At 43.2% G+C, this 25,188-nt stretch overlaps 1 protein-coding gene across 2 annotated transcripts; it reads right to left on the bottom strand.

The window, feature by feature from the left end:
* Window positions 1–213: 213 nt before the first annotated feature.
* LRIG2 (leucine rich repeats and immunoglobulin like domains 2) lies at window positions 214–24,785 on the bottom strand. 2 transcript variants are annotated; one of them, XM_053963766.1, is made up of 18 exons: window positions 24,664–24,785; window positions 19,528–19,599; window positions 18,965–19,039; window positions 18,333–18,467; window positions 17,657–17,800; window positions 17,383–17,526; window positions 16,471–16,614; window positions 16,094–16,237; window positions 13,420–13,500; window positions 12,490–12,561; window positions 12,282–12,350; window positions 10,631–10,794; window positions 9,040–9,360; window positions 7,693–7,974; window positions 5,982–6,431; window positions 5,343–5,492; window positions 4,179–4,460; window positions 214–3,271 (listed from the first exon to the last, which is right to left on the bottom strand). In XM_053963766.1, exons 3-18 carry the CDS (start codon window positions 19,033–19,035, stop codon window positions 3,045–3,047), a joined length of 2,880 nt encoding a protein of 959 aa, XP_053819741.1. In that variant the 5' UTR covers window positions 19,036–19,039; window positions 19,528–19,599; window positions 24,664–24,785; the 3' UTR covers window positions 214–3,044. The 2 variants fall into 2 exon arrangements, 1 of the variants encoding a protein (XP_053819741.1); XR_008434718.1 differs by lacking the exons at window positions 214–3,271; window positions 24,664–24,785 and adding an exon at window positions 5,125–5,221 and having other exon boundaries at window positions 4,390–4,460.
* Window positions 24,786–25,188: the final 403 nt, after the last annotated feature.

Here is a 25,188-nt window from a genome sequence, read left to right as displayed (position 1 = left end):
CTTCCTGCAGGAAAAGTGAAATGAGAATCACAGAATCAGAGAATGGTTGAGATGGAAACACCCTCTGGAGGTCATCACCTTGTCCAAATCTCAGAGTCCCAGGACCATGTCCAGTTGGCAAAGTTTGCTCTATTTTTTCCCCCCATGAAAATTAAATACCATAGGACAAAATATAATTATTCAATTTGCAAACTAACAGAGTTACACTGAATACTCAATGTATACAGCATTTTATTGTTTGAACATATGTTACAATGGACAAACATATATTACATATGCTATACAAAATATACATTCTGCTGTGAAAAAAATATAAATAGACAATAGGAAATAGCAAGAGGGAACAGAAGCAGCTTTGCTCTTGCTGCTTCTGATCCCCCTCAGTTTCTGTACTGGTAGTGCTTTGGCATTGATTGAGGCAATTGCTTGTTTTTACTGAAAAAAGAAAGGCCACTCTGTCCCTCTGCAAAGGGGAAACAAGACACACATGATTTTCTCCTCCAAGTCTACCAAAGAAGTTTTTCCACAGTGCAGCAAAGTGTCACCTACTTACAAGCATCAGCTATTTACAACCAGCTTATGGACTTTAAATGCTCACGGAAGGATGTAAATGTCTTAATTCAGGATTCAGCTTTTATAGGCCACTCTCTCACAGAAATCAGAGCAGCTTTAGCTGCACTCTCTGACAGCCAGCATAGTCCTGGCGCAGACAGCAGTGATTTTAAAGCCCTGGCCCAGGCCAAGCAGGTCTCACCTACCTAAAGGGAATTCCCTTGCTCCAGGGCCTTGTACCCCAAGTACTTTCAGGGTCTGGACAATGCCAGCTGCACTGTGACAGATCTGTGTGAGCTCAGCTCCTACGAAGCAAGAGAGGAATGAAAGAAATAGGAACAAGCATTTGCCAAGTGGCAACGAGAGAGCAGCAGCAGCAGGGATGTGGTTTTCCCACTGCTGGGAATCACAGATGCCAGCAGCACCTTGAACCAGTAGCCTGAGCGACAACTGGCTGAGAGCAGCCCAAAATAAGGCTTTGCTGCTGCTGTAGTTTCATGGCATGACCTTTTTCATCTGGATTTAAACTGACAGTGCTGGGTCCCTGCAGCAGGGACCACTTTGGATTCAGAATAAGCACTGTGCCTTAAATGCCATCTGGGAAGGAAAAGTCTGGAGGAAATAAAACCAGAAAGAAACAAACTTATGATTTTTTTTTTTTTTTTTTTTTAAGCTTTCACCTGTCAGAATCCCAAAATTTACACATCTGTGTTTCTCTCTATTTACCCATAGGTCAAGGACAATTGCATCCCCTTCCCACTAAAGCTGCTGTCTACCAAAGCAGCCATGCTGGCTTTGAGAGCATGGGAAGAGGACTTAAAAATATTTACTCATTTGCAATGATTTGACTATTATTCCTATCCAAAGAGTCATGGGGAAAGCATCATTAGTCCCAGTGTTTCCCCACTCATTTACTCAAATACTTCACCACAGTCTCTAAATTCAGCTGTAATTCTGCACAACTAGACCTGACAATTGAGTCGCAAACCCTTCTCTCCAGGAATGGATCAATGGGAATTCTCACACACCTACAACTGAGCTGGGCCAAAAAGGGGTTTCTGTCTTTATAAAAGTATCACACAGATGGTTTCATTTGGGTACAAATCCTACAGCTGCAAAGCAGGCAGCAGTGCCCAGGAAGGAAGCACCTCACTCTAAAGGCCTGACCACAGAGCACAGTGTACCCGCTGAAAACCCATCCCTGAGGAGTCTTTTAACACCTTCTACAAAAAGGGGCATTTTCCCCCAAACAGAACAACTTTCCAGGAAGCCTTTATAATGTCATTGTTCTTCCTCATTTTCTCAGGCACATCTCACTGAAACTATGGAGTCTGAGCTTCCTCTGTGTCAGCAAGATTTTTCAGTAGTGAGGGGTTCCCTGCATTGTATCATTTCTCACCTGTCAAATATTTAAACATTTTGATCACACTTAAGATTTAAGGGAACTATTAGTTCAACAATGTAGCCTGATATTTTACAACAGAAAAGGAACAGTGTTTTAAACTCCATATGCCTTTGGCTATGCAGAAGAAGTAAGTATTTATCACGTGCTCTCTCAATTTACCTCATGCTTTTCATCACCACATTATTTTTAAAAGTTCACTTAACTGTCAGCTAGGAAACATATGGAGACCCTTTCAGCAGATAAAATACAAAGGGGTTTTTTATAGATAAAAGCTTAGATAAACCTTGAAATTCTGCTACTATCATGAAATGGATCAGCTTGCAGCCAGGTCAGCCAGGCACACAGTTGTAGGCAACAATGAAATTCATCAATATCACAGTTCTACCACATATCTATATGTAAATGCACTTTTCAAAACAAAGACAGCTCTATTCCCTCACAAACAAGCTTTCAGTCCCCCCAAGCTCCCCATATGGCTTGATATGCAGCTGTCAAGACTAACAGTATGACACATACTTTGGCATAATAAAAATAATTTACATTACAGTCAACACATTTATATGCTTAGTGTATACAAAATATTTATAAATGCGAGTTTATTTACAACTAGAGTCCATTATTCATAGAAGAAAACAAGCTCCAAATTTAGACTGCCAACAGACACCTGCCAACAGTCTAAGGAAGGAAAAGCTGGCCAAGAGTTTTATGCTTACAGTTCTGGGGGAATTCTGTGAGGAGGCCCTGATGGTTTGTTTCCAGGCAGACAAAGCACTGTGAAATAGCTACACGTGTTCTTGAGAGCTTTCCAAAACATGCACCACCACAAAGACTGCGTCCAGCATCACACAATCCATGTTTAAATGCTATTTTTGTAGATGGCACTAATTTTCCATGTGTTCTCTGGTGCACATTGCCATTTTCCAATGGAAAAAATGCAGAAAAAAGGGCATGTGCCATCTCCTTCAAGAGAGTCTGACTCTTTAGTACTTGCAGACACATACACAAGCATCTTTGGCCTTGGGGTTAGTACTGAGGTAGTAAATACAGTCAGTCAACGTGGATTTGCTTTCAAGGCTTTGTAAGTGCTTTATGTGGTTTCACTGTGGTCATGAATGTTCCGTGTCCTGTTAAAATCAAAGTTCTCCTCCTGTAGCCTATGGCAGGGTCTGGGTGATGCCCGGTCCCGGTCATGGTTGGCTATACCGTCGCTCCGGAGTGGCTGCGGGGCCTCGCGGGCCAACGGATGGTGCAGGAATTGCGGGTGAGAGCAAGACAGGTCTTTGCTGCCTCCCCACAGAGGAACCTGGAAGGGCTCTGAGGGAGAAAAATCAGAAGATGAACAGAAGCAAGTTCATAGAATCAAGGAATATCCTAAGTTGGAAGGAAGCCTCAAGGATCATTGAGTCCAACTCCTGGCCTGGCACAGACACCCCAACAAATCCCACCCTGTGCCTGAGAGTGTTATCCAAACGCTCTTTGGGCTCTGGCAGCCTTGAGGCCATGACCATTCCCTGAGCAGCCTATTCAGTGCCCAACCACCCACTGGAGGAATGACCTTTTCCTTACACCCAACCCAAGCCATCCCTGACACAGCTCCAGCTGTTCCCTCAGGTGCTGTCACTGCTCACAAAGAGCAGAGATCAATCACACTCAGATTTTAAAAAGATCTGAGCTCTGTGACTTGGCAATTACAATCCTTCTGGACTGATTTTCTCTGGTTTTGAGAGTATATTTTACTAGATGCGCTCCTTTTCCAGCAATCTCTTATAGTAACCACAAACACACCGAGCTTCAGTGTGAATTTTTAAAAAGGTGATCTGGAAGAAAGTCAACAGAAAAATAACCAATTTAGTGAGTTCTTTGAACTTAAGGCCAGCTCAAACAGAAAGGCTATTTGAATTTCTTATGTGAAGTTCCAATTTTTGGTTAATATATGTCCTTGAAGTATAAGCAAAGGCTCACATTCCACAAACTTAAACCTTCACATTCCACAAACTTAAACCTTAAATTAAGAAATTCTATCTTTTTAACATCACCCTCTTCAATCTCAGGTACTGGATGCAAGCTGTTGCTTGCTGATGCAACATTTGGAGAACAAGTGGTTAATAAGTGTGAGTTATTCCACAAACTACTGGCACTTGTGTCAATAGTGAAGGGCAGCATAACAAAAGCCGAAGTTATCAGGAAATACAAAGCAACAAAAGGAAAAGTGGACACGCACCAATAATCTGCTGGGAAGAGATTTTCTTATCACTTTTTTTGTCACGGTTGGTAAGGAAGACAGGCACATCTCTGTCTGCTAAGAGATTACCCAGAGCACTGGTTTCATTCTGGGCGCGTGCTGTGTATGTTTCCTTGGGCATCTGCACCATGAGATTCGGAAGTGTTTGATCCAGGGAGTCCTCCTCGGTGACGAAGGCATAGGGACAGTACTCTCGAGTCCGGGAGTAGATGTTGGCATTGTCATAGCAATCTGAGCAGATCACTAATGGTGCTGCACTACCTGATGAACACAATAGAAAAATAAAATACTCTCAAAATGAGGATGCCAGATTTCCATAGGCTTTATGTCCTGGTATGATCATTTATTACAGCAGCACAGATTGAAGGGTCTTTTTACAGTTAAGGGAGTAACAGAGTACTCAGCTTGAGAGGTCACATGAGAAACCCCCCGGGTTCCCCCATGCAAATTCTCCACAGCAGTCCCCTTCTGAAGCTGACCAGGGGAACCGTAGACATGTTCCCCTAGTGCATGGGCAAAAAAGTTCAATGCAGGTCCAGCCAGCTTGTGCACCAGGGTGAAACAGCCTAGGGATTCAACCAGGATACATGCCCACATCCTTCTTGGACCTGACTTGCCCCTGCATGCCCACCCACATCAGAGCTGATGATAAACCTGTCACTTAGATGAGCTGCTTCTCAACTCCTTCCCGATACAGACCCTAGTGCAGTGGGACTGGGCTGGAGGGATCATGGACAGATGTGAAAAACTTACACTGAGGATCAATTTTCAAGCCAGCCTATATAAGGAATGATGAGTCCTCAGCATTTTGATGGCAAAGAAAGCATCTCTGTAAGCTCAATGACATGAACATCCAGAAAATTGTCCAAACAAGGTAGGGAAATAGTGTAGACCCATTAGTTATGATTGTAACAAGCCAACCAACCTTAAAACAAACTAACCAGCCAACCTTATACCAAGGATAGGAGTCACAGCTAGTCATCTTCCAAGCAAAATCTATTTCCACCTCTTCTGCCTGGGCTCTTGAGATGCCAAAGGAAAGAAACAGGATAAAGATCTATCTTGACGCTTAAGCTGTGAGGATGAGACTGTGCATTGGCATCCTGATGAGGCACTGGCAACACACCTGAGGCCTTTGCTTACCATCTGTGCCTTTGTGCATGTAGCTGCCAGCTGGAGGCATCAGCTGCTGATGGCTCCCTGCCTCCAAGTTACTGTAGCCTTCCTGAGACTCAGACAGTGTTCCTTGGGAGGACAGGTAGCTGGGAATGTCAGCAGGTAGGTTCATCTCCTCTGCAAGGCAGAATTAACACTGGCAACATTAAACAGTGTGAACATTTCAAGGTATTACCCTTGAAAGCACTACCCAAGCACTATTCCCCACATTAACAAGAATATCCAGAATTTCAACTTGCATATAGGTATCTTTTTTCTACCCAGTAATTACAAATCCAGACAGCCAGTTCAAAGCTGACAGGGCCAGAAAGAAACTTTACACCTATTGTTCCAGGCCCTGAAAACATTTCTAAGTTTATTCAAACATCTACTTCCAAACTTTAGTGTTTTCCCTCAATGTAGGGCAAACCTACTGTATAAGGAACAGAATTAGTACACTTCTGGTATTTAAAAGAACTTCTAAAATGGAGGAATTTGAGCAAAACCCTGAAGGGATTTTAGAAGGAAATCTTCAGTTTTTTAATCTTATCAATTTGTAACAAATCCAGAAATTTCAAGTGTTTTGGATTAAAAATAGGACCAGAAACTGTTGATTTTACACTTAACCTGTGTTAGTGATGCTGTAGTCTTCATTCTTTCTCCTCATGTGGTAGATGACGATAACCCACACCAAGGACGTTCCCACCACACAACACACAACGACGATAATCACGATCCCTACTGTTGTCCAGCCATCCTCTTCATGGACAATGGCATTCTGGGAAGAATCACAGTTGGGGGAAGCCAGGACATTTAGGTAAATATGGCCACGCTCAGTGCCTAGTGTGTTGGACATGATGCACGTGTACTTCCCTGCATCTTCCAGTCCTGCATCCACTATGATGAGGAGCTGATTTGCTGCAGCAAAGAAATGCCGCTCGGTGACTGTCAAGGGACCATCGTCCTTGGTCCAGTTGAGGCGAGGGGCAGGACTGCCACCAGCTATGCACTGCAGGACAGCAGTTTCACCTCGGGTCACTGTCCTGTCCTCCAGGGGCCTCATGAAGGAAGGGGTTTCTGGGACAAAAAGTGAAATTGTAAGATAACTTCAAAGAATCGTGGAATCCTATAATTGTTTGGGTTGGAAGGGACCTCAAAGATCATCCTGTCCCATCCCCTGCCATAGACAGGGACACCTTCCACTAGACCAAGTTGCTCCAAGCCCCATCCAAGCATCTCGGGCACTTCCAGGGATGGGGCAGCCACAGTTGCTTTAGGAAACCTGTGCCAGTCCAATTCTAAATTTGGCCATAATATTTAGAGTCAGTGTCTTCAAAAAATGCTGCACTCCAGAAGGAATTGACCTTCCATTATTACTCAGCATAGTTCACAGGATGGGTCAGCTTAGAAGGGACCATAGTGGGTCATCTGGTCCTACCTCCCTGCTCAAGCAGGGTTATTCCAGAGTACACAGGACAGGATTGCATCCAGACGGTTCTGGAACATCTCCAATACAGGAGACTCCACTCTGGGCAGCCTGTTCCTGCACAGTAAAGAAGTTCTTCCTCACATTCATGCAGAACTTGCTGTGCATCAGTTTCTGCCCATGGCTTCTTGTCCCATTGCTGAGCACCACTAAGCACAGCCAGATCTATCCTCTGACCCCTCCCTACAGACATGGACACACATTGATGAGAGGTCCTCTCAGCCATCTTTCCTCAAGGTTGAACAAGTCCAGTTCCCTAAGCCTTTCACATAATCATGAAATCATTTAGCTTGGAAAAGGCCTCTTAAGATTATCAAGTCCAACCATTCACCATCTCTTTGTAAGAGTGATGCTCCAGTCCCTTCATCATCTCCGTAGCCTCTGCTGGACTTGCTCCAGGGATTCTGCATCCCTCTTGTCCTGAGGAGCTCAGAACTGGACACAGCACTCCAGATGTCCCTCACTAGGGCTGAGCAGAGGGGCAGGATCACCTCCTTGACCTACTGGCAATGCTCTTTCTCACATATCCCAAGATCCCACTGGTCTTCTTCGTGGCAAGTTTGTTACCTGTGACAAAATTTGCTATAAGGTAACACAAATTACTTGCTTGATCTACACTGCTGGACTAAGATATGGCCCTCAGCTCACTGCAAAGATCACACTAACTCCAACTCCACCAGGTAGCTCTGCAACTCAGCTTCTAAAGCTTCACTGTGTAAACATCACACGAAGTGCTGCTCTTTGTCTTTTAACTTCATTCTCCACCATTTCAACTTGCTACTTATAGCTAAGCTACATTTCTACTGCAGCTGAGCAGGGATCCATCTGCCAGCACAGGCCAGTCACACTTACCCAGCACAGTCAGCGTAGCATTGGCTGAGAGTCCCCCAGCAATGTTCTGGGCCATGCAGCTGTAGATCCCCATGTCTTCCATCTTGACATTTGCAATGAAGAACACATCGTCCTCAGGCATGACGTGCATCCTCCTCTCTCTTGCAGCAGGGAAGTCCGTGCCACCATCTTTCTGCCAGGAGATCTGTGGCGGGGGGTGGCCCTCGGCAGCACACTCCAACCGGGCCATTGCCCCGGTGCGGATAGTGAGATCCATGGGAGTTTTCAGGAAAGAAGGGAGCTCTGGATCAAAGAGGATTCAGCATTTTCATTATCAGGTAAAATGCAGCAAAAGCTCCACAGCAGAGAGGAAATTTGAAAACATATCTGAAACACTCCATAAGAGAGAGAAACAGATTCTTCTGAAGAACTGCACAAATTTTCAGTGGTTATTTCTAAGAGCCTTTCTCCCAAAACTTAAATACATTATCTACAATGTTCATAGAGTCACAGAATGCTTTGGGTTGGAAGACACCCTTAAGACAATACATGCCCAAGGGCAAGGACACCTTCCACCCTCCCCTGCTCCAAGCCCTGTCCAGCCTGGCCTTGAACACTTAAGAGGGATGGGGCAGCCACACTTCTCTGGGCAACCTGTGCCACAGCCTTGCCAACCTCACAGGGACAAATTTCTTCCTAATATCCAATGCAAACATACTCTATTTCAGTTTAAAGCCATTAAGTTCCTGATGTGAAGAAGATGATTTCTCATGGGAAGAATCCAGGGAAAAGTCTTTGCCCCTATTTTTCTTCTCTGCTAACAGGGAAGGTAAGCTTCCATCTCATCACCTCTAGGTACTGTGGGGATCAGTAGTCTGCTGACTGATGTGAACATTGTCTTCTTACCTCCCCTTCCCTCAAAATAAACAGAATCATGATAGCTAAAAAAAAAAAAAAAAAACAAAAAACCCTTGCTTTTGACTTTTCAGAGTTTTTACTACTTATTTTCTGATGAGTCTTCCCCAGTTTTACAAACATGTGAGAAAGGTGTTGAGTTCTGAGGAGACAGTAGAGGGAGCTTTTAGTTTGAAGAATTCCACCTCCAATTAACGAGATGAACAACTAATTGTGTTCTAATAAAGTACGGGAGATAAATGCCACTTTCAAAAAGTGAATAGAGGCTTTTCATCCACCAAAAAAAAAAAAAAATCACTTCTTTCCAGCTTTTTAAAATGATGTGTGATATGTCTAAATCCCATTGATATTTGCAAGAGTATTTTGGGCCAGCTTTAGTGAAAAATAGACTTGTAGCTACTTAATGGAATTTTAGGTTCAGAGTGTTTCTCCTTTTTTACCATTATCACTTACCATTGACAGTCAGCTTGGCTTTGTTGGAATAATTGGAGCCAAAGTGATTGGTGACAATGCACTGGTATTTCCCTTCATCAGTGAAATTCACATTCAAGAGGCGCAGGACAGTGGTGTATTCCAGCACCTCCCCACTTTGCTGCTGGTACCTGGCAAAATTCTCAACGTCAGCATCATAGAGGACCTCACTGTCTTTGCGCCAGGCTGTGGCCATGGGTGAATCACTGCTGCTCACAGCAGTGCACATCAGGGTCACGTTTGTGCCTCGCAAGGCCACCGTGCTCTCTGGGTGGACTCTGATCTGTGGTTTAGGGAAATTATCTGAAAAGAAAAGCGCCAAGATTAGCTACTTTCCTCTTGAACTTGAATTAATATTGCAAGAAAACTCACTCAAAAGACAATGCAAGCAAAACCAAAACTTTGGGAAAAGATGTCCTGCTTGAGGGGCACAAATTCAGCTGTTTTGAGCTGGAAATCAAGCTGTGAAGGAGGCAGAAGAATCAGCATTGAAAACAATCAGTGTGGAAGTGTGGTGCTGAGCAGCCCTGCCTTTTGTCCAACTTGTCTGAAACTTGCTTTATTTAGATCACACTCAAAAATCCCACTCAGCTGAAGAGCCAGGCCATTTTATGAAGGACTGAGACTTACTTTCAGATAGTTTAAATATCCTGAAGAGCCTTGAAGTTCTACAAGCACAAAGCATAACAAGCTGGAACTTCACTAACTCATCCCACTTGATGGAACTGATTTCCATATCCATAAATTCAGCAAAGACACTCTCACAGACACATGCAGAGCTCTGTCAGACCCCACTGTGGTGGTACTGGAGTGGAGAAGTGGGTGTGTGCACCTACACGATTATTATTGTAGCCTTTCCCACCAAAGCAATGAAAGAATTGCATATACACAAATAACTGTTATAAAAATTGCTCACCAGGAAAAGGAAACATCAGGCCTGCCACAGGCTTCACACAGACTCTGGGCAAAGAGTTTGAGGCCACCATAAACATCACAGTTATGGAGCACCAGGAAATGTGCCAGAGCCTTAGAACTACTGTTAGAACTACTCTAATTTTTGCCCAGAGCTGTGGCTGGAAGAGCTGGAAGAGCTCATGGCCAGGTTGGGCAGGGCTTGGAGCAACCTGTTCTCATGGAAGGTGTCCCTATCTATGACAGGGGTTGGAACTGGATGATCTTTAAGGTTCCTTCCAACCCAAACTATTTTATGATTCTGTGATATTCTGACATATGGGCAAGAAGCAGGAAGAAAGTGTCAAACAGACCTTACAAAGCTAAAGGTAGTCACATAAGCAGGGAGAATGAAAGCATAATCCATTCCTACTAGTAAGCTAAATAAAAAACAATGCCCAACAGCACTACTCCTTCGAGTTAACTTCAGTGCTCAAACACCACTAAACAGAGCAAAGAGATGCAGAATTAAACCCCAAACTCACAGCAGACTCAGGGATGTACATGGGCCCACATGGGCACCATGACCAGGACCAAGTACCTCCCCAGCACTACAGCTTGATTTCAGCAACAAGACTTGTGTTACTGTGCTTTTGTGTCAAAAGTCACTAAAAATACAAACCACAAACAAAGTCATCAGGGTCCACACTGAGAAGGCTTTGTCCTGCCAACCACTCAGGGTGAGCACAGCTGACACTGACAGCCTGCAGCAAATGGCTCTCGCTGAGCCACTGGGGCAGCCATTTCAACTGGCAATCACAAAGCAAACTGCTTGTGTTTAACACTCTGCAGAAACAGGGCAAAACAAAAGGGTGAGTGAAGTTTATTTCACATGCATACGTGTGATTTCACACAGCAAAGCAACGTAAAGCATACACATACTGACACATCAGATCTACAGTATTATTTTATACCTATAGGTATTTTTTATAAAATCTTGGGTATTTATGCTAGAATCAGTCCCTCTATGTCAGCATTAAAACCTAACATTTCATTTTAATCCTGGAGAATATAAACTCAGTTTCAGCTTCTAAAAAAACAATCCCAAAACCACTAGGCCTGTCTTTAAAATTATCTCATCCCTCTTTAAAGCAATTAAAAGAACATAACATTGCAGCGCAGCTCCATGTTTCAAACTAAGCACAACTGCCATTATGAAATGAGCAGAAGCCTCAATTCTCATTTTAATGCCAGCTGATAAATATTTAAGGCCAAAAGTTATTTGTTTCATACAAAACTCCATGTTTGTTTCAAACAAACTCCATGTTTTCTGCTCCACAGAAAACCTACCAACAGAAAACAATGATGGGTCTCTTCTTTCCTACCATCCGCTTTCAAAGTTTCTTAAGTATTATTACTCATTTGCTGGAGTGCCAGACGCCACCTCTGAACTGACTTCAAGACACTGGGGGGCTGAGTTTTGTTTGCCATACTCCAAGTATGAGTTTGACTGACTTGAGACAGTCCAGCATTTAGCAAGAAGTGATCTGTCCTAAGATGCAGCCAGTCATGGGAGAAAAGAGGCACCAAACAAGCCAGAATTCCATCCTGCTCTTTGTCTGTACATATCAATGACTCATCATTTTTAAATACATCAGAGAAGGCAACTTTAAAACCTGAAATTGTCTCCTCACAGCAGCAGATCTTGTTAAATCCATCTGGCCAAGGTTAACTAATGGAGTAACAATTTTAGACCAGATTACAAGAGTCAGAGACTTTACCTCACAGAAAGTAGTGCACTACAGTAGTATTAGTCTTGGGTGTGAAGGTCATTTCACATTATATTACTTCAGATGTCTGAAGACCATAAGAGACCTTATCAGCTTAAACATCTGCTGAGCACATACAAAATCTTGTCTAGCTGTGAATTTTAAAGCCCTTCCCTAGCCCCAAAAAACAGGAAGAAAAACACAGGATTTGCTAATCCCCCTGAGAGATTCCTGATGAATTATTTGTTTTGTTCACTGCCTACATGCAGTGCTGAGACTGCTGCAAAATCATAGGATAGGAAAAGCTTAATGGTTCAGTACTGCAAGAAAAAGTTAATTCCTCCTAATTGCAACTAAGGAAATGCAGTTGAAGATTTTATCAAACCTTAAATCTAAATATTCTGCTACCAACTTTTTGAGTTGATACTTTACCAGCATTGCTGCAAATATTTCATGATGAAAGCAGGCACATTTCAGACAACTTCAAACAACTCTACAATGGCTGAAGAATTCTTTCCAAGGTAGGGCTTGGAAAAAATCTCTAAATAATTGTTATGAACTTACAGCTCCTTCAGCTGAGCCTGGGCAAAGGGATTTTCTTGGATGGACATTATTGCATTGTTGCTTAAATCTCTGTAAGTTAAGCAAAGAGCACAATGAGGAGTCAGTGTCATTTCATATGCTGCCTTCAGTTAAATACTTGAAAATCTCACAGAGAACACAAGACTGAAGTTGACACATAATTAGGAGTTCTACAAATTAAAATACTTACAGATGTTCAAGTCCTTCAAGACCAGAGAATGCTTTTTTGGTAATTGACTTAATTTGGTTTCCTTGCAAGATTCTGAAAATAAAGGCCCAGAAACCAGTCTGAATGTCAATATGAGCTCACAAACAAGACCCAAAAGAAATACCCTATGATGCTTAACTACATTTTTTTTTCTAATTCTTAACTACTTTTTTTTTTCTAATTCTAGCTGAGATACAGGATTTAATACTATTCTTTTTAGCTTAAAGGCTCAACTAATTTTCCCGAGAACAGGGCTTCTTTCCTATTTTCAACTTAGAGATTTGGGTTAGAAATGTGTCAGAAGATAATTTAAGTCAGGAGGATGAAACAGCAATAAGTAGAACTTGGGAATGAAGCAATAACTTCTTAATACCAACCTGCTACCACCACACAACTTCCTGGACTGCACCCTCACACCAGGCTATTTCTTATAAACAAGGTTTGTAACTACACAGGATGGAGCTTCCTACAAAACACGTGGCACTGGATGAAAAGTGCACAGTCTAAGTATCAAGTAGTTTGTTAATGCAATAGTGTTTCAAATTTGCTCAAAAATACTTTGTATTTTGGGGTTGTTTTTTTGATAAGTATAAACTTTTACCCAAACCAAAGAAGCACAAAAAATGACACTCATCACACAGAGGGAGTAATTTATTCAATAATAAATGCAGTCAAACACTTATGCTTAATCTCATCAAATTGGTGCCGTAAGGAAATGCAGTGCTACATGGATCCGATGCTCTTGAACAAGGAACCCAGGACTACATCAAGTGGTAGTTACACGCAAGTGGAAACACTGTGAGAAGGGCTTTCTGCCTCATGTCATTGACTGACAATTACTTAATATTTTGCACTCTCTCTCTCTCTGCATGCCTGGGAAGTGCTGTTGTTCCCCTAATTTGTAATACATACAGTTTATCCAGCCTGCTGAGTCCCACAAAAGCTTCATTTGCATCTTCTATGGCCCAGGAGATCTCATTGTTCCGCAAGTCCCTGCAGGAGAAGACATTTCTCAGAAAGAAGACTTGGAACATCATCATGACCAGGGCTACTGGTGAGCTGGGGAAGACAGGCCAGGTATGCAGCTCTGGCACACCTGGAAGGTCTCTTTCACAAAACTAAACTTGTCAGGAGATTAATTTCTCACTTCAGAGGGGCAAAAGGGAAAACTTCATGATAAGCGCTGCAGTAAGCACCACAAACAAATTCTGCAGCACAACTTCTTGATGTGGCATTTAAGGAGAGCCCTGGTCTGACTAGCACTTTTCATGTGATGGACTATTTGCCAGGAGCTGGGAGAGGCTCCTGAAGCAAGTTGGTTCATGTAAGGGAATTAACCAATACACCAGCAGCATTAATCTTCACAAGTAACAGGCTTACACCAGCATTAGCATATTAAGGAATTACACCCAGGCTACAGTGTAGGCCTGCCAGGCACACCTTGGTGGCTTCTCAAAATGAAGTTGATATTCTGTTCACAAATCTTGTTATCATCTAATGGTATTTCTGACTGACATCAGCACAGCACTTCAGCCCCTCACAGAGAAGAGAGGTCTGAACAGCAAAAGCAATAGAGCAATACAGTTTGGAGAGGATTAAATGCTCTTCAGAAAGAAAATGAAATAAATTCACATGCATTTTTAGCCTGAATGGCATGGACTGAGCCAAAAGCATCTGTTTTGATACCACCATGCACAGAGAGGAGTGCATTTAAAGGAAATCACGCTAATAAAAAATAGTCCACCCTGTGTTTTACCTAGTATTCTATGCAACAGCTGGAAGAAGCTTCCAAACGAGTCAACTGACACAAAACTAGCTGCATACACAGGCAACTGTATATATCACTCATATAAACACCTCTTTCCCTGTGCTAATGAGGGGAAAATGAAGTATCTAGTTTCCCATTATTGAGACTGTAACTGTGTAGAACACCATCGCGGAAGAGACTGAGATCAACCTCCAGGATACCATCAGTGGTAACACACAATTTTCTTATTTTTTTTATTTTGAAATACAGAAGTCTTGTTAAAACCACACAGAGCAGTCACTTTCACAACTTGTATTTATACACTTCCAAGTTTAGGACAAAAAGAAAATAATTTCATATTTCACGCATCACAAGGTCTGAACAAATAAGGCCTTGAAACTTGCTCACATTACATCTTTTCCTCTTTGAAAATTATTCAAGCTACAGTACCCAATATGGAACTGAGCTAATAATGGCTATATGAATAATATGCCAAATTTATTTCCAAGATGCTAGTTCTTGTGATTTAAAGCATTTCTAGAATTATCTCAAAGTCTGCTTCAGAATGCTATATTGTGAGTGCTGGAGACTACAAATGCCAAACTGCTCACAGTATTATGAAGCAAATAATGTGACAATACATAAAACTTCAATGCTGCTCTTAGATACATCTGTAACCCTAACTTGCAGTTAATGTACAGTTCTACAGTTTATTCTCCTATACCACAGAGTGTCAGGAGCTGAACATACAGAAATATGTACACCAGCTGTAGCACCAAGCAACCAGCACACAACCAACAATGGAACTAAAACCACATGGTATCTCCTGGTTTTTGAGGTATTTTTACACTCCACTACTCAGACCACTCAGCAAAATGACTGAGCAGCCCAAAAGAAAAGCCCCTCATTGTGTGAGAGAGGAGTTGGCTCCTCATGCCTGGCTGGGCACTAATGCTTGGAGCCTTGTTAATTGCCACTGCTCTCCATTCTGCAGATTCCAGTCCCAAAGCAAAGGGCCGGGCCCTCACTGTTGACACCCCTGAGAGCCCAGGACAACCTGCTAATTAATCTGCTCTTATTCTTTTTCATGCTACTCCAAATCTAAGAAATTAAATTTAATTATTTCATTAAAAGGTTGTATTAAGGTTAACAGAGTATGACTTCTTACATGAATCTCTCTGGTGAGTTTGCTTATTTAAGCATTTATTTAATGAAGCGACAGAGGGGTTATAGATTTTTACTCCTTTCTCAAGCACTGTTGTTTAGGATAATTACAACTGTTCAGACCTACATGGGACAGGACTGGGTCTCTTCAGAAATATCCCAGATCTGCCAAAAATGGTCCTAGCAAGTGCAAAGCTGTGCCTTCAACAGCAAGAAGCAACTCTACACCCCGTTATGTTTGTGAGCTCAGCACATGAGCAAGACGGGCTAAACTTCACCTTCTACAACGCAAAAGGGTTCAGTCCTCGGTTTCTGAGGTTCCAAACCTAAGGAAACCCTCTAGAATAAAGAGCTCCAGGCTATTTGCTCCACAACTGTATTCACAAGGTACCCACACATCTCAGAAACGGCAGGACACACATCTGAGCACTCAAGGTCACCAAGTCATTGTTTCTTACTACCTCTACAATTGGTCAGCTTGTTTTAGCTGGGCTGGAATGCTATCATCTTGGCAAGCCAAAAGATTACCACCCCTACCACACCTGCAGTCAGGACAGCACCAACAATGATCTCAGGCTCCCACAGTGCAATATCCATTGTCTCTACTTCCAAAAGCACCACTTAAACTACAACTACATTAAACTGAAACTTCTGTTTGAAGTTTTCTGTACTTACAAGGTTTGAAGATTTGTCAGACCTCTAAAAACACCATCAGCAATGTGATTAATGTGATTGTCACCCAGGTTTAGCTTCTCCAATAAACCAAGTCCCGCAAAGGCAGATTCCTTGAGGCGAGTGAGCTGATTGTATGACAAGTCTCTGAAAACATTCAACACACACTTTAAAAGCAAGCAGGGGGATTAATTATTAAGATACTTTCTGTCTCAATTAACTATTGTGTTCTAATTTCTCTAACAGAATACTTATAATTAAAATACATCATTACCATGGGCCTAGCAAGGAAATGGAGTACTTCCTTTGCTAATTCATTCTTGCCAATCAATAACTGCAACATTTCAAAAATCCCCAATGAATAGCAGCCCAGGACTTACAGCTCAGCAAGTCTTTGGCAGAATTCCCACGCATCTGGGCTGATCCTGGTGATGGCATTCTGGCTAACATAGAGTTGTTGTAATGTCCGCAGCCCATACAGCCAGCCCTTGTTTACTTCTGTTAAGTTATTATGTTCCAGTTCTCTAATGAATTAGATGGAAAAAACATTTGCCAAATAGATAATCAACGTAACATCTACTTATAAAATTTCACCTTGTGGATCTCAAAATTATTTACTAACTTTAAGCCTTAGACAACAAAAAATGCATGATTCTTTCAATCCCATTGAATTAAAAAAAAATGAACTAAAGTATATGAAGAACTGAGTAACTAAACGCCAGCTTCAGGGATCGAGTGGCAGAAACAAAACTATATTCTCAAAAATAACTTATTTTTTAAAAAGAAGTCTTTTGCTAACATTGCATCATACATTCTTGTATACACACTGTTAAAGTCACAGAGGAAAGAACAACCCCATGTTATGGGGACTGCAAATGAAAACCAGCAAAAAGCAACTACAGAGGCAACCATTCTTGATCACCATGCAGGAAGAAGCTGGAAAGAGGACCAATACAATGGAATCACAAGACTGGTTTGTGTTGGAAGGGACATCAAAGATCTTCCAATTCCAACTCCCTGCCATGGGCAGGGACACCTTCCACTAGACCAGGTTGCTCTATTCAACCTATTCAGCCCTATTCTACCTGGCCTTGAACACTTCCAGGAATGGGGAAGTGTATCTTTCCACTCCTGAAGTAACCAGACATGACATGAAAATAATGGGAAAATTATACTCTTTTCCTATGATTTCATCACTATCTCAGCACAGCCTTGATGTAAGGGAACCAGGACACAACTCCCCAGAGCCATTTTCTTTTTGCGAAAGAAATTCCACAACCAGGCATACTCACAATTCCTGTATATTACCCAGGCCAAAGAATGCTCCATCCATTAGTCTGCTAATCCCATTGCGCTGCATCTTCAAGGACTTTAAGGATTCCAATCCTTGGAATGTAAGACTTTCCACTATTTTAATCCGGTTCCTTTTCAGTTCCCTTTCATAAAGATGACAGTAAAATATTAAGACACCTTGCAACAAGCACCACTGTGTGACAGTCAAGAACACGCTGAGATTAACAGCTCAGCTGTAAATGCTGTTTTGATGGTTTCAAGACTGTTACTTACAGAAACTGCACATGAGGCAATCTGAAGATCTTTGGTGGAATCATACTAATCCTATTTCTGTTCAGTTTTATCACCATTAGTGAGCTAGATAAGTTATCAAGGCAACCTGCTTCTAGAGTAGTTATTCTGTTGTTACTCAGATTCCTAAGGAAGGAAGGAAGAAGGAAAGAGGTCTTTCAGAACACAGAGAATTTGATGAACACAATGGCGCACGTACCTCAGAGCAACCACTGATTAATAGAACCCAAGACCTTTGTTGTGAAGTCACATGAAAAATTTAAATCACCAAACTAAATTCTTTTTCCCAAAGGAATTGGTGTGAGGAGCTGATTTTTACTGCATGTCCATGTTTCAGTTAGAAGTGGTTAACACAATGTCCACTCAATAAATGATCTACTCAAACAGGGCAGAAATTATTCCCTGTTCCTGATAGCTTATGTACCTGCATTCTGACAACAGCAATTGCTGTTTTCCATGTTATTTGGGAAAATACAATACAGATTGGTATGAAAGCTATTTTATTTCAAGGACATCTGTAGCTCCATTAAGCACTGCTACCAGTTCAAAGCTGTGTAAGGATGCCAACTTTAAGACACTAATTTAAGAGTAAATGAGGTCTCCAACATTATCATTGCAGAGCCAGGAATCCCAGAGACAGTAGATCACTCATACTTACAGGTACTTCAGTTGCATTCGTGGAAAGGAAGAGGCTTTAATTTCTGAGATAAGATTAGAACTAAGATCTAGATTTTCCAATGAAAGGTAGACCTGGAGCTGCTCAGCATTTATTTCAGGAATGGTATTGTGTACCCTGAAAAAGATCAGCAATAAATATGATTATCACAGCATTTCATCCTTCTGGATGCACGGCTGGAACAGCAACAGGATTCTGTATATCAACAGTACTAGTGAGCTTCATGAATGAGACATGCATAACATGCTTCCAAAAGTGTTAACTCCTAAAGCAATACCGCAAATCCAAGAGCTATTTGCCACCATGGCATATGAACAGATTCAAATTCTGAGGCCTATAGATGAGCTGGTCCTTGTGGGAAGTGTCATTCCTGACTGAATCCCACCCCTTCAAACTGCCTGCCTTGGTTGACTGCATTTTATTGGTAATTTAGGGTGACTTGTTTGTCTAAATAATTTGTATTTCTTTAAAGAGTGCTTACATATTCCCTGATGCTCTTTACATGAGCAGTATTTCAAGAAAAAAAATTATGTTTTCCTACAACGTCATAACAGAACTCTAACCTGGTTCTCCCATTTGTTAAACAAGAAAAAGGCAGATGAGCTATTACTTACAATGAGAGAACAGTTATATTGGAAGTTGTTTCTCCAAAATATGGAATTTCACTTAGCTCATTGTAATTCATTTTCCTTAAATAGAGGGGAAAAAAAAAAATTACTGACACGTCAAAGAGGAGAAAAATCCTTCTGTACACAGCAGAAACAATTCATATCAATGCATTTCAAATTTTTACTGTATTAACAATACTTAGTAGTTGACAAAAAATATCGCCCAAGAGCTTAAATACCAATAATTTGAACAATTTGAACAGCAAAACATGCTAGCTTTTTTCATTTTCATGGATACTATTACTTCTCTTTCATTTAAAATCAGCTATAGCCAAGACAAATATTCCTCATTTCTCTTTAAAAATACTGGTCTTCTGATCTTTCATGGGAAAGATTTCTGCTCACAACACAAGAGTTTTATACATAAAACGTGCTGCCAACATGGAGCATTATTAACTTACTCTGAATATTTCTGCAAGACAGACCAGGTATCTTGACAGGCAATAAAACATTCTAATTAGAATTAGGTAGGATATCTTAAGACTTTATCCTCATAAAAAACAACTTACACTTCTTGGAGAGTAGGGACAGATAAATCAATGCTCCAATTGGATGATAATAAATGATTATGACTTAAATCCCTAGAGAACAGAGTAAAAAGTTATTTAGTTCCTGGAATAATAATTAAAAAACCTAAACAAACCCAAAACAAGGATACTTTATGCAATCTCAAGTTCGAAACTGCATTTAAGTATTTTATACAGCTGCTCCTTCACTAAAGAAAAGAACTTGTTTTAGTGGTCACTCACAATTAAAAGTCTAAACAGTTTTATTTCTCTGTTTGAATAAAAAAACTTTTGTTAAAGCTTCTTGATAGGAAGATTGTACCTGACCAGAGAATTTTGGCTTTAATCCAGAGCTTTATAACTCTTTAATAACACTTGTCCACTGTAAGAAGGAAAAACTTTGCAGAGACATGAGAATAATTTCTTACAAAACGCCCGTTATTGAACTGCTTCCTGCAGCGCAATCCCCATTTTCTCAGCTTTCCAAAGATGCCGACTAGCCAAGGCAGGCTTATTTTAAAGGAACAATATACACAAAATTCCCAAACAATCTGGAGCGGAGAGAACCCTGAGGCTGGGCATCTTACAGACAGATGCTTTAGCACCAGTTGGTTTTACTTATAGGAATCAAATGCAGGAGTTGGACTCTTTCAATGGGCAAGAATCATTAAATCCAGCTTTAATGCTCACACTGGGTGTTGGTGCTATTCTGATTGCTGTAACTTTACACAGTATTTTACTTTTGCCTTGGACTTGGTGCATAAATGCAACAGATACATCCATTTCTGAGCACAGGCTGCCTCTAGTCATGACGTGAGTTAAAGATGGACCAAAAAAATCAGGTTTGTGATGGAAACATGGTCCCAGCCTTTCTGACACCAGAAAGGACAGGTAAATGTCAGCCCAAAAGGTGAAACCAACTCATCAATGTCACATTTTGCTGGTACAAGTCCAGCACAGAGGTGAATCTCCCAAAGCTCACGCCAAGATCCAGAGTCATTGTGTCTGAACAGACCTGACACTGCCACTACGCTTGCAGAATAAGACTGGTGCCCTCACCACAGTCGGAAATCTGTTGGCAAGTGCAGGAATAACTGGACACAGCTTATGTCTCTGAGCTATGAAGATGGTGAAGGGTCTAAAGGGGCCATACAAGAAGTGGCTGAGGTCACTCAGCTTGTTTAGCCTGGAGAAGAACAGACTGAGGTCAGGACTCACCAGGGTCTGCAGCTTCCTCCCAAAGGGCAGCTCTGATCTCTGCTCTCTCTGAGCAATGACAAGACCCAGGGGAACAGCTGGAGCTGTGTCAGAGGAGGGTTAGGTCGGCTATCAGGAAAAGGTTCTTCCCCCAGAGACTGGTCAGGCACTGAACAGGCTCCCCAGGGTAGTGGTCAGGGCCCCAAGGCTGCCAGAGTGCAAGGAGCATTTGGACAATGCTCTTGGGCAGAGGGTGGGATTTTGGGGTGTCCTACACAGGGCCAGGAGTTGGACTCAATGATTCTTTTGCGTTTCTTCTAGCTCAGAATGTTCTATGCCAGCTAGTTGTTCTAGCCTAGCAGCAAGGCATCATGCTTCCCTCCCCATTTCCAACTGAGAGAGAGCTATGACAAGCTGTTTTCAGCAAAGCTGTTCCCTTCCCTGTGAGCTTCTCTGGTAAGGTCCTGTATCACTGATCCTTTCATCATTGCTGTAGTAGCATTGTATGTATTTATTACAGTTAGTTTTAAGATTATCAGGCAGGCAGCAGCTATGCTGACGCAGGAGACAAAATCACACTTTGCAACCAAAACTGTATTTCTCTGTTAAAATTAATATTAAAATGTAAATGAGTATAATTCAAAATATTTCCATTGACAACCAGGTTTGGACAAGCCACAGCATCCACACACTCCTCTGTTCCTGCAATAGCTTTGGGCCTGTGCTTGACTCCAAATACACCGAGGGTCAAACCTGATCCTACAAAAATCATCAAGTCCAATTCCTGGCCCAGAACAGGTCAACCCCAAAATTCCACCACGTGGCTGAGAGCATTGTCCAAACACTCCTTGAGCTCTGACAGACTATTTTTGATCTGTAACAACACAATCTACTAAAAGACAACATGAACTGAGAATTGATAGACTACAGTATAGCTGTAGCCATTAACTTTCACTCAGGTTCAGTGTAAAGATTCGGCTGAATTATTAAAATACTGGGTGTCATGGCAAGTCAGACAGTTGTTAATGTATTCTTTTAATTACACCAAGATGCAAATTATACAAACAGAGCAGTGTGGGCTTGGAAACAATTAAAAAAAAAATCAAGAGAACCTGGAGAGAAGAACTGCAGCCAGTTGCAGAACTATTCTGCAGCTCTGCTTCCTCAGTACATGTGGTAATTCAACCAGCCCTAAACACTAGGAAAAACACAAAAACAACCAAGCATGAGCTGCTCCTCAGCAGGCTTCCCACCTCAGGGGGTTGAATATTCAAGACACTCTCTCCAGCTGCCCACATTCCCCTGAACCCCGCTCAGCCCCAGCCTCTGGGCATCCACAGGAGGCTGGCACAGACAGGTGGAGGGAGATATGATCCCAAATCCCAGCAGTAGACTTTCCTGAATTTTTCAAACATGCAGGCACCCAGCCAGTGCTGGCAGTCTAATCTTGGAGCAGTGTGTTTAACCAGAGCAGGAAGTACTAAGCCATGCTGTTTCCAAAGAACTGGTGCACAACAGATGGAGGAAGGAGACAATGGACATGGAAGATAACAACGTACCCCTCAAGGTGTGTAGATACTCCACTAATGAGCAAAACCAGGCCATGGGTTCTGAGCCAGACCAACCTGTGTGTAAGGCACAGCTAGCAGGCACTAACACAGATCTTGGAAGCAAGATTAATACACATAGAAAACTGAAACTTGATTTTTCTAAGGCTTTCAGGAAGACTGTGATAGAATATGTTAGCTGGGTAAGGAACCTTCAACAACCTTCTAGTCCACCTGCCTGACTACTTCAGGACTATCCAAAAGTTAAAATTATTCAGGACACTGAATTCCTCCAAATTCCTCCTAAACACTGACAGCCATGGGGCCTGGGTGATGAGGATGGGCTAATATCCAGCTATCCCTCCCAGAAGCCCTACTGTCTAATTACTGAGTTAGAAATTAAGATTTTAATTCAGAAAACACAGGGAAGTATTTTTCTATTATTACTCAGATTTGGACTACAACAAATAAGTCCGCTTTCAAGAAGTTGGGTAGGGTTGATATTTAAAGTGATTCTGACATTATTTATATCTACGTTCTGCTACTGATGCTTTTCTTTTTCAAACAGACCAACTGATTACAAAATACAGAATGAAACACATTGGCTGATTTTCTGTGTTTAGGGGTCATTTAATCACACAGCTAAGATTCCTGCTATTCTGGAGAACCAGATGCAATTCCCTTGTTCTAGAAAAGCCAAAACCAAAGAACCTATCTTTAAGCAGCCTTTGTAACTGGGAGGCCCAAGCTGTGCAGAATACAGAGCAAACATGCAAAATTTGTATTTTAGAGATTCATCTGGTATTGTATATAACATCATCCAAACAGTCATTTTGAGTTTAAGTGGTACTCATCTCTTAAGTAAATAGAACAGAACACATACCAAACCGATTATGGATGATGAAGAATGATCTTAATTCAGCCAAGCTGACAATACTGTGGCACTGTAGAGGTGTTGATGCAGAATGCGGGCAGCCAGTTGAGCTCACCCAAGAAATCTCTTGTGAACGGAACTTGCTGAATTAATTAACTGATACCTGAACTACTTCTATTCATTGTCTCTCTGGCTACCAGGACATATAAACACACCTACCACTATGGGACTAGAGGCAGCGACCACCAGCATTGTGCTTCTCTCTGTCCCTACACACAGGGTTGCCATTCCTTGCTCTAAAGAAACTAACGTTAAGAGGCAGACATAAAAAAAAACATTCCTAACTCCCTAACTTCGTAATGCTTTTCATCACCCACCAGGTTAACCACAAAATAGATATAACTTCAGAGGAAAAATGAAGTTAGTTGCCTGAGAACTTCCATCATGAAAACCAAGTTCTGCTCTGCTGGCTTTATTAAAAACAAAAAGGGAAAATAAAACCAACCTGCACACACACACACACACACTGGAAGCACCACCTGCAAGTAATTTGAGAATTAGGAAAAAGAATTTTTAGTCCTCAGTGCCACTTGAACTAATAGAGAAAAGCACATCAGGGACTTGATCATGTGAAAAAAATTAGGCTTTGATTAATTTAAAACAGCTGGTGTACATTATAGCTCATTTAGATTCAGAACTGCTAGAGTAGTCCTAGTGAAGAAAAAACCTCACCCATGCTTCATGTGCCAAAATCCTGAAAGCCACAACAGAGGATAGACAGAATGGATTGAGAGCAGTTCTGGGGAGGACTTAGGGATGTTGGTGGATGAGAAGCTCAACAGAAACGTGCATCTGCAGCCCAGAATACCGCCCCCCTGAGCCCTGGGCTGATCCCCCAGCATGAGCAGCAAAGGAGGGGACGATTCTGCCCCGCTCAAGTGAGACCCCACCTGCAGAGCTGCCTCCCCCCCGGGGCACCACTGCCGGGGCCGCTCTGCCCGCAGCGCTCCGGGCCTCGTGAGAACATCCCGCGGACAAAATCACGGAATCAATTAGGTTGGAAAAGACCTCCGAGATCATTGAGTCCAACCTATGACCAAACAAGACCTTGTCAATCACACCATAGCACTGAGTGCCACGTCCAGTCGTTCCTTGAACGCCGCCAGGGAATCCAGCACCTCCCTAGGCAGCCCCTTCCAATGTCTAATCACTCTTTCTGCGAAGAAATTCCTCCAGATGTCGAACCTGAACCTCCCCTGGCACAGCTTAAGACTATATCCGCTTGTCTTATCGCTTGTTATCTGGGAAGAGAGCCCGACCCCCACCTGGCGGCACCCTCCTGTCAGGGAGTTACAGAGAGATAAGGAGGACACCGAGCCCCGAGCCCTGCCAGCCGTTCAGCCCGGGCCTCGCACCGCTCCCGCCGCCGGGCCTCGGGCCCGCACCTCCCGCCCCCGCCAGGCCGAGGCCTGCGCACAGCCCATGCCCGTCCGGCCCCGCAGCCCCGCCGCGCTCACTCACAGTCCCGTGGTGCCGGCGGGCAGCGGCGGAATCCTCCGCGGGCCCGGCCCGCTGGGCAGGCGCTGCCGGCTGCAGTCCAGCAGGCCGCGGCGGCACGAGCAGGGCGCGGCGCAGGGCTCGGCGGCGCCCGCCCGCGCACACAGCGCTGCCGCCGCTAGCAGCAACAGCAGAGGCCGGCCCCGCGGCAGCGCCCCGCGGGCGGCCCGCACGGCCGGCCCCGCTCCCCGCATCCCCCGGCCCGGCCCGGCCCGGCCCGGCCGCGCCGCCCCGCCCGGAGCCACCGCAACGCGCAGGCGGCGGGGGGCGGGGCCACAAGCCCCGCCCCTGACGTATTCCGGCCGATTTCGCGACCCGCGCTGGGCGGGGCCAGGAGAGCGAGGCACCACCTCAAGCCCCACCCAGCGCGCGCGGCGGCGCGCGGCTCTCGGGGCGGAGCACGCAGGCGCGCGGGCGCCGCCTCAGCCCGGGTGGCCCAGCGGCCTGAGGGCAGGGTGCGGGCGGCGCCGCCGCCGCAAGGCGCTCCCC

Source organism: Vidua chalybeata, chromosome 24 (genome assembly GCF_026979565.1).
Source record: "Vidua chalybeata isolate OUT-0048 chromosome 24, bVidCha1 merged haplotype, whole genome shotgun sequence".
NCBI lineage: Eukaryota > Metazoa > Chordata > Aves > Passeriformes > Viduidae > Vidua > Vidua chalybeata.
The sequence above is the reverse complement of the archived record's forward strand: the minus strand, read 5'-3'. Positions and strand labels throughout refer to the sequence as shown.

Bases quoted from the DNA above. Each gene is read 5' to 3' on its own strand.
- LRIG2 (XM_053963766.1), bottom strand. From the start codon at position 19,035: ATGAATTACAATGAGCTAAGTGAAATTCCATATTTTGGAGAAACAACT. The intron at 16,615-17,382 runs GTGAGTATGCCT...CTAATTCATTAG, and splicing joins CTGGGTAATATACAGGAATT to AGAACTGGAACATAATAACT. The intron at 3,272-4,178 runs GTGCGTGTCCAC...TTTCTCCCTCAG, and splicing joins CTCTTCCCAGCAGATTATTG to AGCCCTTCCAGGTTCCTCTG.